Source organism: Trachypithecus francoisi, unplaced genomic scaffold, assembly GCF_009764315.1.
Source record: "Trachypithecus francoisi isolate TF-2019V2 unplaced genomic scaffold, Tfra_2.0 Lachesis_group2, whole genome shotgun sequence".
Classification (NCBI taxonomy): Eukaryota; Metazoa; Chordata; class Mammalia; order Primates; family Cercopithecidae; genus Trachypithecus; species Trachypithecus francoisi.
In genome coordinates this window covers 159,543,168-159,556,127 of record NW_022681465.1, presented here as the reverse complement: position 1 = coordinate 159,556,127, position 12,960 = coordinate 159,543,168, and the positions used below count along the sequence as shown (strand labels likewise).

The window sequence follows — 12,960 nt, the reverse complement described above, 5'->3', positions numbered from 1 at the left end:
TCAGAAATAACCTGTGGAATGAAGAGCCAGAAGGTGGACTTGGACAGAAGACATAGCTGTGTGTGATGTGTGATGTGTTCCCTCAAGGAGCAGGGAAGAGGCAGAGCCGTGCAGCTGGGTAGACACCACTGCAGACCCAGTCACCTTACACATAACCTGCTGTACACAACACCCTTCCCAGGACCAGGGTGGTCACGGGACCAGGAGGGCCAGGGTCTAAAGCCACCAGTGGCTCAACCCATGCGCCCTAGACAGCCCTAGCTCCACATGGCTTTAGCTGGGGGAACTCAGGATGGGCCACTTCCCGAAGGGCACCTGCAGAGGGACCAGCAGAGCACTTTGTGCCCTTCTGGGACTCCCAGGGAACCTCTGAGAGCCTCTCTGCTTGGGGCTGTATTTGTTCATATGCGTGCCGGAGCACTTACCACAGGATATGGTGATGAGGGGCAGAGCTGTTTACCATAACGTCCTTGACACAGGGTAGGAAACAGTAAATGAATACATGTTTTTTAAATGATCAAACAAATGAATAAATGAACCTAAATCTCTGTGATAAACACCCACAGTTTACAAACCACTTTCATGTGCCCAATCCAGTAACTTCCTGACAATGCTGTGCCAGGCCCTGGCTCTAACTCCATCCTTGACCTTGGCAGAGACACCAACCAAATCCTCATCCTGACACCCCCAAAGTTTCACTCTGCCTGGGAAGCCCCCTTGTAGCTCAACAGGGGGCCAGAAGCACCCCCTCTCCCAGGAGGTTCTCACCCACCCTCTAAGGTGAGGCCCTGACACTTACCCACACAGAGGATGTTGAAGCTGAAGCCCTGAGTGACCGACTTGCTGACCAGCTGGTCGGGGAGGCTGTCGAAACCCACATGGCCGCCCAGGGAGAGGCTCCGGGGCTCTGGCTCTGCATTCTGCCAAGAGAGAAATAAAACAAGACATGAGCCCACTGGAGAAGAAAGGTCAAGGCTGCGGGGGTGGGCGCTAAATCTGAGTTAAAACAGCGAAGCAGCCCCGCCCAATGTCTGAATTCTCAACAAATCTCAGACATACCCTGAGTACACCCAAGCCAAGTTTCCCAAGCCAGCTCCAGGCCAAGTTTCCCCAGAGGGAGCCCGATGCCCCCAGGGGGAAAGGCCCTTCCACTCTGTGACTTTGCTTCACCTGGGATGGCCAGGGATGCCTGGCCTGAGGGCTCCATCTCTCCTGGTGTAGGTGGCCCCAGGGGCTGTGGCTGCTACCCATAAGGGCCCACCTGTTTTCCTACTCAGCAGGAGGCTCCAGATGCTCCCAGAGGCCCAGATTACAAAGTGCATCTGTTCCTGCAGCCAGCTCTGAGGAGACGGGGGATGCTGCCCCTGCCTAGTCCTCCCAGGCCCTCCCACTGAGGCAGGACTCAAGCAGAGGCAGGTCTGGTCTGACCCCCTCACACGCGTGCTCCCTCAGAGGGGCTTCCTCTAACAGCTGGGCTCGTGGCCCTCCATGCTCACTGCTGCTCCTCACACACCCACATGTGGGACTCATGCATGGACCCTGCTAAAGGAGCCGGCCCTCACTCAGACAACCCCCCCACTGGGGCTCAGAGGTGGGTTCCAGAGGGATCGAGACTCTGAGGCCTCCTCCCTTCTGCCTCAGTGGTGTTCTCTATAGATCCCCAGCTCCTGGCTCCTGACTCCTGCCACCGTCCTACCCCTATCTCAGTCCTGGTTGTCTAGACAGAAGGTTCCAGGTGAGAATGTGGAGGCCTGGCCTTAGCAGAGAGCTGGGCGGCAGGCCCCGAGTGAGCTGGGGCCACTGGAGCTGGCCCAGCGCTCTATAAAAAGAAACCACAAGGACCTAAAGCAGAGGGTCATGGTCACACTCCATCTTGTGTGGCTGGTTTCTCTGACTCCCTGGAATGGGGTAAAATGCTGCCCGAGGGAAGGTTCCCAGGCTCAGCCCCTCTGGAGGGCAGACCTTAGCTCCATGTTGCGCAGAATCCTGCCTCCTCCATTCCTGAGCCCCACTGCCCTGAGACAGCTGGAAAGAGGAAGGAGAGGAAAGGAAGGAGAGAAGGAGAGGAAAGGGCAGCGGATTCAGAGTCTCTCCTGCCCATAGCTGCGGGGCGGGGAAGCAGGTCCAGCTGAGGACAGCCCAGGAGATAGGACCAGTGGCAGATGTAGATATAGGCTCAGGGTCAGGAATGGACGGGTGGCCCTGGCTCCTGCCCTGCAAAGGCATCTCTTCAGCACCCGAGCAGCTGACCTTCGCCACAACCCACTGCCTTGGCCTGAACCCCTCTGGCCATCCTTCCTTCCCAACCAGAGAACCTTGGCACTCAAAGCCAACCTTCTCCACAATTGATGTCCACCTCCCCACAGCAGCCTTGCATCAGTGACTCCCAAGTGTGGGTGCTGGCAACCTAGACCCCACATGGCCTCTCTGGGCAGTTGTACCATCCCCTCAAACAAGTCAGGGCTAACCCTAAACCTGCTCTCTCCCATTCAACGGAGCCTCTTTTCTTATAGCTGACCCTTTCTCCCCATCACCTAGCCCCAAAGCATCATGTCCCAATCTCCCCACTCAAGCCCAGGTCTCCTTAGGGCTGCAAACGTAATTGGACAAGGAGGTCCCAAAGGCAGCTTCCTCTCATTGGTGCCCACATAAAAGTAGTTAATGAAGCCTAGGAGGTGCTGGGCCAGGTCCAAACCCCTTAGCATGGCGTTCCAGGCCTTCCTCACTGGCCTGGTTCCAGCCCAGCTGGTAACTCTGAGCTCCCCTTTCAAACTCTACCCCTCCCCTGGGCTCTACAGCTTACTATACCTTTTCCTTGGCACCCACTCTCACCTGGCCCCCAAGCACTTACATTCCAGACCCCTCACTTGGCAGTTATCCTGTTTCCTAGTACTACTGGTTATCCTTTTTTAATGCATATTGATTCTCTACCTATTCTATAAGCTTCTTGATGTTGGCTGCTTGAGGTTGGGGAGGTCAGGTTTTCTGTTCTTCCCTCCCTCCCATTATTGTGCCCAACATGCTGGATAACGCTACCATTTACAAGTTACTGAACATGGCCTCCAACTGCTATGGCATCGGGGCACCTGCCCACCTTACACAGGGCTTCATTATTTAGTCTCCGTTCCACCTCCTTATGGCAGCTTGAGGATCAAATGGAGGACACAACAGTTAGTCTAGAGCTTTTTTCTTTACAGGCAAGACTGAAAATCTCCAAAATTTAAGGCGTGCTGTGCTTGCAGAGAAGGCTATGTGTTTATTCATCCTCTTCTTCCAAGGGGTGACACAATCAGGATGCAATCCAACATCCTGTAGTCTGCCGCCAAACCACCAAGTCAGCTGTGTCTGGAAACCACACACACACACACACACACACACACACACACACACACAGCCTCAGAGCACTTACTGAGAAGCAGAGGCCATTCCATTCCTGTTTTCCCCCACTTTCTTACAGGTCTAGGCTCCAGAGGCTAAGTGTAGCACTGGGGATTGTTGGGGCGGGTCTCACATAAACTACCTATCCATGCATAGCAACTGCAGAGTGGCCTCCCCTCACACAGCTCGACTCTTTCTGTGGAAGTGTGGGGTACAGGGAGGTCATCATCCTTAAGTTGTTGCCCAGACTATACTCTGTTATTGCAGGGGCCACACATCTGGGGCAATATCTGTTTAGGAGCCCTAGGGAACAGTCAGGGAGCATGCATGTACACACATGTACACACACAGAATGGCCACTGGCTCTGATGGAGACAGTGTTGTTACCTTGTCCCAGGAGACTGATCTGACCTCCAGGCTTTACCAAGGGGTAACTCTCAATAATGCCAACTCCCTGATCATAGATTTGGCATCGACATGTGATCTAAGTTGCATTAATTGCTCCAGGGTGCCTGCCCCAGGCATCTCTACCAACTTAAGTGGGGTTACAACCTAGGAGGAACCAGCAGCCTCTGAAGGACCTCCTGCACATCTCAGCTACCATGACTCAGAAATAAAGTCAGGTCTCCCAGTGGCTACCAGAACTGCAATTTGGTGGGTAAGGCCACAGCTCCAACTCCTGGGGTGGGAGCCCATCAGCATGATCCCATGATTGGTGCAGGTACAGGCAAGTGACACAGGTTGAGCCTTTATGACCATCTTGAAACCATTAGGGGAGCTAGCCTAAGGCTTCAGTCCACTCACAGGATGGCAGAGCCAAGAAAATCACAGAGAAGAGAGGAAGCCAGTGTCTGCCCTATCTCTACGCTTTTCCCCTTACCCCTGGCCATATCCTCTTTATCACTGAGGCTAGTGGACTGGTGTCATCTATTACTTGCAACTGAAACATCTTCAGTGCCATAGGATCCAAAGTAAAACTCTTTGGATGCAGAGGAACAGGGAGAAAGCAAGGAGAGCCAGGAAAGGAGGGACAGTGTGGAAGGTAAAACAGCTCAGTGTTCACAACTAAAGGAAGGAGTGGATGTCTGAGATGATACCAACACCTCACTGAGGACCACCATATGTGAACTAAGCCAAGTGATTTACACCCAGGCTCTCACTTAGTCCTTTCTCACTGTGGATGACAGACTCCACGATTATCCCCATTTTACAGGGGAGGAAACTGAAGCACACAGAAGCTAGGGAACGAAACAGGGCAGAGCAGGGACCTAAGAGTAGACCAAGCTCTTGTCCCAAACCACTCTGCTACTCTGCCTCCCCTGTTCTTAGCAGGCTCCCAATTCATTCATTCAGTCACTCAACACACACTCACTGGACATGTCTGCTGTGTGCCAGGAACTGGGATGGCTGCCAATGAAAAGATGAGGACATCAGATCCTTGACCTCAGAGGGCTAAGCCTAAGCTCAAATGCCTTTAGAAGCCAGGCAGGTAACATATATAGGTGAAGGGCAGAAGCACCCTAATAACAATGGCAACAACAACAGACATAACTAACATGTATTGCGTGCTTGCTATGCACAACTCTAATTTAATCTCATGTAGTCCACACTTCGGCCCTATGACATAGGCCATAGCAGCCTCCCCATTGTCCAGATGAGACAATAGAGGCATCAAGAGAGTGTGTAATTTGCCCAAGACCACACTGCTCAGGAGAGCAAAGCCAGGATCTGAATGGAGACAACGTGACTGTGAAACCCACGCTTCTAGTCACATCACTCTCTGCCTGCTGGATGAAAGACAGCAGCTAATTCAGCTAAGTGTGGGGGCTCCCGAGGAGAGGTGGGAATGGCGGAGAACTGGAGAGCCTGTGCTTATGCTCAATCCATGGCGGCCGCAGTTCCACAACTCAAGCCAACTGTGGGAAAGCAGGTCTAGTGTTGCCAAATCTTCCCATTTTTAAAGAGAACCCAAAAATCTCTCTCTATATATATATATGTATTTTTTGAGACAGAGTTTGGCTCTGTCACCCAGGCTGGAGTGGTGTGATCTCAGCTCACTGTAACCTCCGCCTCCCAGGTACAAGCAATTCTCATGCCTCAGACTCCCCAGTAGCTGGGATTATAGGCACACAGCCACCACGCCCGGCTGATGTTTGTATTTTTAGTAGAGACGGGGTTTCACTATGTTGGCCAGGTCGGTCTTGAACTCCTGACCTCAGGTGATCCACCCGCCTTGGCCTCCCAAAGTGCTGGGATTACAGGTGTGAGCCACCATGCCTGGCCCAGAAATCTATATTTTTATGTGAAATTCTATAATTTTTAAAGATTGACAACCAATACAAACTGAGAATACCATGAGGGCCCAATACAACATGTCAGTGGGCTAGTGTGGGCCAAAGGCCTGCCGGTCTGTAAGCCGGCTCTGGTGGGAGTGAGCTGGAAGGACCCTGCAGCCGGGCTCCATTCTCAGGTCAGGAAGCCCCATGGCAGACTGCTCTGTGGGGAGGAGTCTTCAGGCAGGACAACTTAACTTGGACCCCAGAGAGAGGTGAACCCAAAGCCTCTGGCTCATTCCACACACCTAGCTCCCTGAGGTGCTCACACGGGTAAGTGTTCTACATGTCTTCAAAGTCCCAGGATAGAGAGAGTTGGCTCTCTGTAGAGCTCTGAGCTCTACATATGCAATGAGAAACTCCATGGGGCCATTATCCCCTCTCTAATCACTAACAAGCTTTTGGCTCCTGAGCCAGCCCCCAGGCTTCTGTGTCATCATTTCTTTGGCACATCAAAGACGACAACCAAAATAATAACTTCTCAGGCCGGCTGCGTGCCTCCATGCCCAGCCGTTCCAAGACGAAGTGGAGAACAGCATTTTGTTATGCAGCCCAGTGGATAACTAGGACGCCCTTTTCCTGATCAGGAAGTGCTCTGTCTGAGCCTCCTAGAGCAGCCTTCATCACCAGCCAAGAGGAACTGCCCCTTTTACCAAGAAACAAGGTGGGATCTGGGAAGAAACTGCATCTCATGGTTGCCCACACACAAAAACAGGTTTTTTATCCAGAAGGAACTGGAAATCTATTGAATGTCTAAACCAACAGAGCCGGGGAAGCTGTGGGTGAATAGAGACGCCTGTGATCCAAACCCCCAAACTAGGCTGACTGTTGCAGTGGGAGTAGAAAGAATACCCCACCATAGGTGGATTAGCTACTGAATAATGAACAAAGAACAGCCCCCAGACCCCAGGCCTTCCAGAGTTCTCCAGTGCCTTGGACTTTGGATGCTTTTCTTCCTCTGGGTTCCCATGCCTAGCACCCACTCACCAGTGTACCCAGTCAGGCAGACAGGAAGCCCACTCCCCAGGAGAGCTCCAGCCCTGGGGATGGCCCTATTAAGTAACTGAGCAATGGACCCAGGAGTCAATGGACCACTGGGAGCCTTCTCCACCCATGTTCCTGGCACAAACTATGCTAGCCCCGGCTCCAGCTCCTTCCAGCAGCCTGGGCCTTAAATAGCCAGAGCAGAGGCCTCTAGCCAGAACCCATGGTCGCGGTCATAAGCACAACTGTCCTTGAGCCTGAGAGGAATCCTAGGAATTTTCCCAGGAAAGGCTTCGGCTCTGGTCCCAGGATTCCACAGCAAGCCTCTAAGCCCAGGTCAGAGGTTACGGGAAATAACCAAGGAGACTTATGTGGGAGGGTGGGGGTGGGATGCTGCTACCCCGGGCCAGGAAGGAAGAATAGAGGCAGGATATACCTGTCCCAAATCACAAGGACACCTGGGAGCCAAAGCATCTTTCTCCTACAGTGGCAACAGAAAACTTGAGAGAAGATTTAAGCAAGGATCACCCTCCATGGTCCCAACATGACGGCAGTCAAGGTACCAGGGAGATGGCAGCTGGACTGCCAATCACCCTCACAAGGCCAGTCCTACTGCACCCATCCTGGGAAGAGAAGGAACTTTGGGAGCAAAACCATCCCTTGACCCTAATACTCCATTCTCTCTGCTTCTCTGTCTCACTAAGAGGCACTGTCTTTCCTTTCTGCATACAACCAGCCAGGCTGGAGCTTATTAATTTGGGATCGTATGTTTCACACTTTTCCCATCAAAATCAGACTTCCAGGAAACTAAGAGCACAGTTACTGGTAGCTGGGCCAGTACTCGCCACCCCAAACCCCAGGCCTAGGACAGACACATTCTTGGCCTTTATTGTGCTGCCTGAGAGGGAGTGGTCTATCCCACCACAGAGATGGGGAAGGCGCTCTGGGCTGCAGAATGTACTAGAACTCCAGGCATTCATATTTTCTTACTTAGCTCAGGCACTCCAGTGGCAGCCACCATTGCCTTGTAACAGGGAAAGCCACGAGTGGTCTGGATATCACTGGCAGGAGAAGGCAGTCTCTGTTTCACAGCAAATGAAACCCCTTGGAGGGAGAAAGTGGGTAGCAAAGGTGCCCCGCCTTCCGTCCAACCCCAGGATGGATGCCAGTCCTGGAAAGGGACAGAGGAATGCATAGGCACCAACATGGGTTGGCGGAGGGATGGGGGTGGCACTGCTATACTTCTCTGCTGCTTGTCCATTCACTCCAACACCAGGCAGAATGTCAGGTTTGTACCCAGGCCCAAGAGCCAGGTCTGACAAGTGGGCTTGGGTCCACACCCACAGCCCCTTCTGAACCCCAGGCATCAGGCAGCCCAAGCCCTGGAGACCCCTCAGAAAACAGCCAGCCACCTGCCAGTAGACATGGGCCCCTGTACCTTCCTCTGCTGGTTCTGTCCCTCTAATTTGACCTCTAGGATAGGGAACACCTGAAAGCCATGTGTCCTGACGAGAATATCTAATTTGCCCCAAGAACATGTAGGGCAACTGCATGCAAAGCCAAGATGCCCCCTGCCCTGTCCTCCACTGCCTCTTCCCAGCCCCAGTTCTTATAGGAGCTCTGAAGTTTCAAATGGCTCCAAAAGAGGCCAACAGAGTGCCCCAGCTCTACCACGAGGGCATGGAGGCCTTGGGAGGGTGCCTCTTCCCCAGTCAGATGTGTCTCCCTCCTGCCCGCATAGCTCCGCATCTGCTTGTCTGGCAAAACTTTCGCCTTGGGGGCCATGCCTGGGGATCCTGAAACTCAAGCTGGCAGCACAGAGGCAGGAAGGCTGGGGAGGCTGCAAGGGACACACAGAGGCCAGCTGGCCCTCAGGCCCTTTGCTCTATCATCCTACAGCTGCTCGCCTCTGGTAACTGGACTTGAGCCACAGAGACATTCGTGGTAGTTACTGCCCCAAATATAAGATATGCTTCCACCTAGCCCATCCGAGGGCTCAAAACGCAAAGATATCCACCCTCTCTGTCATCACTGGTGTTGGAATTTGGATCTTGTTCCCCCTACCTTTACTGGCCAATGACCAAAGTCTGCATCCTCACCCAACCCTGGGCTGTTAGCATTAACAAGATAATGCGCTCAAAGCACCCACTGCCTTCCCTGCCATCCAAGGTTTTTGACACAAGTCAGACCCTTGGTTCCCAGGCTCCATCCAGTCTCCCTCCTCCTTGGCCCTGAGCTCATCTTCTCATTGCCATCCTCTCTGTTCCTATCATGGTCAGTCTTTTAGCATGTGCTCCCTGGGCTGCCAATGCTTCCCATCAGCCCTGCAGTTGTGACCCACTGCCCAAACAGACCTTCCCAAGGTGGGCACACACAGCACGGTCTGATGCCCAAGACGGAGGGAGGGCAGGCAGACTCACCTCCTGGGGGAAAGGGCAGCGCTACGGCTCTGCAGGTGGTGCTCACATGTGCCCTGAGAGCTGCACGGGCATCTCTTGCTCAGCTCCCGTTTCTCTTCGGCATGGCTCAGCAAGGAGGCTACTGGCCGTTTTTACAAGACGGGGAGATACCACTCTGACAGAGACCTTGAGCCCCACTTGGATGAGGGCTCTCAATTCCTGCTTCAGGAGAGACTAGGTACTCCCTGGAGAGCCCGCTTCTTGGGGGAGTATCAAGATTGAGGGGGTGACAACGGAAGTGACAGATGGTGCTGGGGATAAAGCAGAGATGGGGGTAAGTGACTGGCTGGGAAGAACGCCAATGTGAGGCTGCGTGCTGCACGTTTCTTCCTCTCCCCCTCAGCTTCACTTTCCCCAAGCCCTAAAGGGTTGCTCACCATGGGGTCTGAACCTGTGAGATTCTGGCAGGAGAAAATACTGGAGCTGGCCCTCAGGGAAGGAAGGGCTGAGCCCCAGAGTCAAGATTCCAGTTAGGAGGAGGGGCACAGCAAGAGTAGACAGGAGTCTGGCTGTCCAAGGAGGGCAAGGGGCAACACACCCTCCCCAGAGGGCTGCTCCACACACCCACACACAGGGGATGCCCACCCTCACCCCAATACTGATCTAGGGTGGAGCAGAGCCCAGTCAGGATGCCAAGGCTGTTAGCCTGTGGTGTGCACACCATGCTATGTGAGGACATAGGAACCCAGCACACATCCATCTCAAAGTACAACTCTGTATGCTGTTTAAGCTCCAGGTCAGGACAATTCTCAGGACTGCAGGGCTAGTCTGACCACTGAGCTGGCCAGAGGGACAGTGTAGACCTGTCACGGCTCCATCACATCCCGGGGCTTGCAAGACACCTCAGCATATTTCCAAACATGCCACGGACTGCAATTAACCCTCCATAAACTCTTTGAGGAACCAGTGTGGCTCTGCCCATTTTACAGCAAGATAAAGGCAGAAATGATTTTCCCAAGATGACAAGCCAGGAGGGGTGAATGGAGTCCGGACTTAAATTCAGGCCAAACTCCACCCAAGGTCTCCACCCAAATCCAACCCTATCCAAGTCCTCCCAGAAGGCTGACAGCCCAAAGTGCAGAGGGTGTGGAAGGTGTCCATCCCTCTAGCTGAAGCTGGCATAGCAACCAAGGCCCTGCGCTCAGGCTCTATGCCCGTGCCTGAGTCAGTACCCTCTCTGTGCCCTGGCCACCCTGCAGCTAATACCCAAACTCCTCACAGGAATGGTCCGAGAGCAAACACTGGACCCCAGGGGAAGGCTTGTCCAGCCCACAGCCTGGCCTCTCAGCGAACCCTCTGAGGACCATCTCTGGATGAGCAGGGATGGAAGCCCTACGGAGAGTGCCATGAACAGGGCAGATACATCCTCTGCTCCCTTCTTACATAGGGCGCCAGCCCTCACATCCACGTGGACAATAGGTAGCATATATTATTCAATGTGTCCTTACCATGTGCCAGACACAGCTCTGGATTCTCTTGTTGAATCCTCACAGTATCCCTATGAGGGAGGTAATATTTCTATCCCATTATACACATGAGAGCACCAAGGGGTTAAATAACCTGCCCAAGGTCACATGGCCAACAAGGAGTGTCTAGGATTCCTATCAAGCTGTCTGGTTCTGGTTTCTCTACATACCTCTCCCACCTGCAAGATCAACTGTGAAACCTCCGGCCACGGACAAGACCCAGACATAACTTTCTGGTCAGCTGGGCACAGAAAATGCACACAGACACACAAGCAGAGACGCCAGGCACTCACGGGTCTCTTGGCCTCCAGTTAATCAGTAGGTCTGTTAGGATTCAGGCACTGCCCTCCTCCGGTACATAAATTCCAATTTATAATAAGGGGCGAAGTGAATCTCTGAGTAGCCCAGGCTCTGAATCTGTTCCTCATGTATTTAAACTTACTTAACTGACATACGGCCCCCCTCCCCAATAAGAATAAAACACCCAAGTCTAGAAATTATGAAACCAAGAGCTCCTGCTTTAGTCATGCACATTTCCAAAGTAGCCTAAGAAATGTATTTTCAGATTAAAGGGAAAATTTACATATATAAATTCGGATGACAGTATTTATAGCATTAATTACATAAGTTCTGGCTCCCTTATTTAGCCCCAGAACCAATTCGTTATCGTTCACATATTCAGAGTTCCCCCCTCCCTCCAACAGCCCTGGGCCTCCCTTCTCCTCCTCCTCTTTCTCCCCCGCCTCCCCCTTCCAGCCGACCAGGGCCTCACATGCTGGCAAGAGGACACAGCTTCCTTCACTGTCACAGCCTAGCCTTCCAGACACACCCAGATCCAGCCTTAAACAGCGGGGGACGTCCAGACACAATCCCCCAAAGGCCTCCCTCCCCCGAGTGAATTATGAAAACCTTGAGTAAGTTGGCTATCGGCAGGTTCGGGCCCAGTGAGACCCCTGCAGGGACCACCAGGGATGTTAACCTTCTGAGGACCTGGACTGGAGCCCAGATAAACGCCCACTGGGCTGAGTCTGGAATCCCTCCAGCTCCTGGCGAATGGCTGCCGCAGACCCGACCACTGAGGCCTGACCTGCCTGGAGTCGCACCCAGGATTCCGGCGTGGGGAGCGGGGGCAGAGAGGAGCTGGGGAGGAAGGAAAAGCAGGCCAAGGGTCTTCAGGACTCAAGTCTGAGTCCCGAGCTCGTGTGGGGGACTCCCTCGGATCCTGGGGGCTCCATCCTCCTCGGCTGTACCTATCCCGCAGCACCTGTGCGGCGAGGACTCTCCCCAAGTGTGCAGAAAGAAACACCCTAGGCGATAGGGTCCGGAGTGTCTCGGACCTCCCCTGCGGGCCCCACGGGCGCCACTCTGTCTTCGCACCTGCCCGGAGCCAGGCGGGTCTTTGCTCCTTCCAGCGAAAGGGGTTTGCCTTGCCTGCGCCCCAGGAAGCGACCCCGACCAGCCGCCCGGCAAGGCAGGCCGCCCGACGCTTCGAGACCCCCCGCTAGCGCGACCGAGAGCCCACGCCAGGGTCCTCGAGCTGGCCCGGCGTCGAGGCCCGGCAGTGCGGCGCTGACAGCCCGCTTCGCGCCCCCCGCCAGCTGCAGGGCGGCCCCTCCTGCGCCCTGCGCCTCCCGCGCGCACCGCGGCCCAGCTGGGCCCTCACCGAGAAGCGCTCCAGGTCGGTGGCCGCCATGGCGAGCTCCGCACCGGGCGGGCGGGCTGGGACCAGCGCAGGGGCCGCGACGGGGACCAGCCGGCAGCGGGACGCGCTCCGCCCGGGCGGCTGCGGCTGAATGGATCCAATATGGCCACTTCCTGGAAACTCCCCTTGGCGGCGGCGGCGGGAGAAGCCGCGGAGCCGCCCCTGCCCCCGCCCGCGGGACCGGCCTCCCCGCCCGGCCGGGCCACGAGCGCAGCCGGAGCCCCGCCGCTTGGACGGCCGGGGGTCTCCGCGGCGAGGCGGGAGGTGCCAGCTGCGGGGACTGCTGGGACTTGTAGTCCGCGCGTTGGGGAACCGGGACGGCAGTGTCGGGGGGCTCGGGGCCGGTGCCCAGCGGGCCGCTGCGTGTCCCTGGGAGCCTGGGGCAGCGCCGGGGTGGGAGTCTCCTGGGTCTGCGCGCTGAGAAGCCTTTCCCGTGAGGGGGAAGTGGGGCACGGCGTGCGCCCTAGAGGTCTCTCCCACCAAGCCGTCTCCACCCGCTGGAGCCTGCAAACGTGCTGGGACCACCAGCCAGAGTGTGGACGAGCTGCGGGCGGCCCGTCGGATCCGGGAGAGGCCGCAGCAGCCTAGTCTGCGGGGGTCTTGGGCCCCACCTGATGCTCCGGCCGGAGCTAGGGCGG

The 12,960-nt window shown here is 55.1% G+C and overlaps 1 protein-coding gene across 7 annotated transcripts in view; it reads right to left on the bottom strand.

The window, feature by feature from the left end:
• SEPTIN8 (septin 8) overlaps positions 1–12,960 on the bottom strand; it is a 27,631-nt gene extending 14,671 nt beyond the window's left edge. For all 7 annotated transcript variants that reach the window (XM_033181262.1, XM_033181263.1, XM_033181265.1 and 4 more), the window contains exons 1-2: positions 12,284–12,960; positions 800–920 (exon numbers count right to left, since the gene is read on the bottom strand). In XM_033181262.1, coding sequence (XP_033037153.1) covers positions 800–920; positions 12,284–12,313 — 151 coding nt within the window. In that variant the 5' untranslated portion in view covers positions 12,314–12,960. The remainder of the gene's footprint in view (positions 1–799; positions 921–12,283) is intronic.